This window comes from Barbatula barbatula, assembly GCF_947034865.1.
Source record: "Barbatula barbatula genome assembly, chromosome: 14".
Lineage (NCBI taxonomy): Eukaryota > Metazoa > Chordata > Actinopteri > Cypriniformes > Nemacheilidae > Barbatula > Barbatula barbatula.
In genome coordinates this window covers 218,780-221,323 of record NC_136777.1, presented here as the reverse complement: position 1 = coordinate 221,323, position 2,544 = coordinate 218,780, and the positions used below count along the sequence as shown (strand labels likewise).

The 2,544-nt window shown below is 41.6% G+C and overlaps 1 protein-coding gene across 1 annotated transcript in view; it reads right to left on the bottom strand.

Annotated features, from left to right (window-relative positions):
• The window catches only part of dntt (deoxynucleotidyltransferase, terminal), a gene marked incomplete at both ends in the record, with an annotated part of 3,059 nt that extends 745 nt beyond the window's left edge, over window positions 1-2,314 (bottom strand). Inside the window, 2 exons of the mRNA XM_079473409.1 lie at window positions 793-862; window positions 2,136-2,314. Coding sequence (XP_079329535.1) covers window positions 793-862; window positions 2,136-2,314 — 249 coding nt within the window. The remainder of the gene's footprint in view (window positions 1-792; window positions 863-2,135) is intronic.
• Between the last annotated feature and the right edge of the window lie 230 nt (window positions 2,315-2,544).

Sequence of the window (2,544 nt, the reverse complement as noted above, 5' to 3'; positions counted from 1 at the left end):
GACAATGGAGTGGGGTAAAAAACGGATATCCTGTATCACATCTACTTTAGAATTGATTTATGTCTCTTGTACACACACACACGTTGTTTTTCTTTCCCTCTGATTATATTATACAGTCAGAAATCAAATCATGTGGGCATTGAGAACACCATTAGCTGGAATGAATGTTGGGATATGACTGTAATCACACACACACACAGTAAGTATCAAACCTGTGTGAGTTTCTTTCGTCTGCAGAACACAACTGAAGGTATATTCAGTAATGTTGCTACAGAACAGTTGACTTCTATAGTGCAGGTGATTAACAACAATCTTTAAATGAAAAGTGATCAGTCGGCAGAAGACTGCAGTAGTGCATAAATCTACTCTTTATCCTCTTTAACTGTTGCCTGTTGTTAGTTAAGATGATTTCAGCTTGTTTATGTCATCTTGACTGAGTGCTGAGCTGTTGTGTTGAGTATTGTGTTACTGAAGTCACATTAAGATGGCGTTAACTGCTCGGCTAGAAATGATAGTATTGCAAATGGAGAAGTCATGTTCAGATCTATTGTGTTCGCGCTAATCTCAACACAAACTTAATGGCTGCCTCTGTGGTGGCCCTTTCTCTTCCCTTGTATTCTGACATCATGTGTTTCCAGTTTATTCCTGTACTCCGCCGCAGACAGTGTTCTCACCCAAGACAAGCTCACTCTCACACACCTCCTCTTCTACACCTCTGTCTCTCTCTGTGGGTCTCTGGGACTGCCAGTCAGCTGTGAACAAGACGGACTTCATTCACATTCTAGGTCTTACTGAGACATGGATCCGTCCTGAGGACTCACACCTGCTGCTCTCTCCACTAACATCTCCTTCTCTCACTGAACTTATTAATGAACATAATAAACATGAACATTTTTCATCACATTAACTTAAGAACTACTGTTACTCTACATCAATAATTAATCCAATTGAGTTTTTAAATAAGGAGAAACATTTGAGAGCAACCGTGTAATTAAAAGTAAAAGTCTCCTGAGCTACGAAAGAGAAATCAATGAGCCATAACATCCTCTCTGCACTTTGATTCTCTAATGTTAAAGGGATCACTCGCGCGTAAACTGACAATTCTGTCATCATTTATCCACGCTGTATATCTGTATATCATCATGTCAAACCTGTGTGAGTTTCTTTCTTCATCAGAACACAACAGAAGATATTTTAAAGAATGTAAATAATCAAATAACACTGAACTCCATTGACTTCCGTTGTATGAACACAAAAACCACTGAGACATTTCTCAACATATCTTCTGTCGTGTTCCACATGAGACTCACATACAGGTGTGTGATTTTTGACTGAAGTGTTAACCAGCGTCTCACGTGACTTAAACACCTGCTGGTTAGATTTCAGAGTTTGATGTGATGTGGGTGATAAATATAACAGAAGCACATGTCATCATTTAACTGCTGTATGATCTCTCTCTCTCTCTCTCTCTACTGGTGTTGTGTGAGATGTTTGTTTTCTTTCTTCGATAATACCGGGGGGATATAATGTGGGACATTGTATTATCAGTCTCACACTGATATCAAATCCAGGCTGGCTTATAAAATGTCAGTTTTCTGCTCATCGTGATGTGTTTCCTGCAGTTGGCGTGCTGAAGCTCAAGCTGTATTTCTGGGAAAGCTGCCATCCCTCAGCTGGGTACAGCACGCTACGCTACGACAAACTGCTGCCTGCTGTTATGCCCAACTACCCCAAACAACTCCCAGCGGTGCCCTCCACCTGCACAAACTGGCACGGGAACGGCCCTGGACCGCTTCTCTTCAATCACAATCCCATCACACAACGTTTCATGTTGTTTCTGCGTTTGTGAAGTTGTTCGCTCTCATCTTTTCTTTAAACGAATGACTGTTCATTCACGATGCTTTCTCTTGAACTTTCTGTCTGTAAATCAAACACTCACAGAAATATAACTTATTATACACTGAAAAATATTTCTTGTTGCTTTCCAGCTCACAGGCTTCTATAAACATGAATTTGAACAAGCATTGCATGTTTTATGTTGAACAGACGCTGAGAGACATTCTGAGCTGCATGAAGTGTTTATTTTCTAAAACATGATAGACGTGAAAGCCTTCAGGTGATGTGGCGTGACATACCTGAGACTGTCATCTACACGGAATCCTTTGGATCTGGCCAGGCTGGAGAGAAAAGTCCTCCTGCTCTTTCCCATCCTCCTCTCCACCAGGTACAGGGTCACATCTCTGAACTTCACCTCTTCATGACCTTGAGATCCTGAGGTCACTTCAGGTCGGCGTCGCTTTCGACTCTCAAACATCTCTGATGCCTGTAAATCTGCCGGTGTCACTGTTCTCCGCTCGTGTCTGGCAGCTGATAACATAGATGGTGGTGATGATGATGATGATGTGTCTTGTTTTTCTTTGAAAGAGAGAACTGGCAGTTGGTGTGCTGGTGTTTGTTCATGGTTTGGCAAAGAGCTGCTGTACGAGTCTTACAACAGGTGTTTTTGAGCTGACACTTCCAGAACTAGAGAAAACAGAACAACAT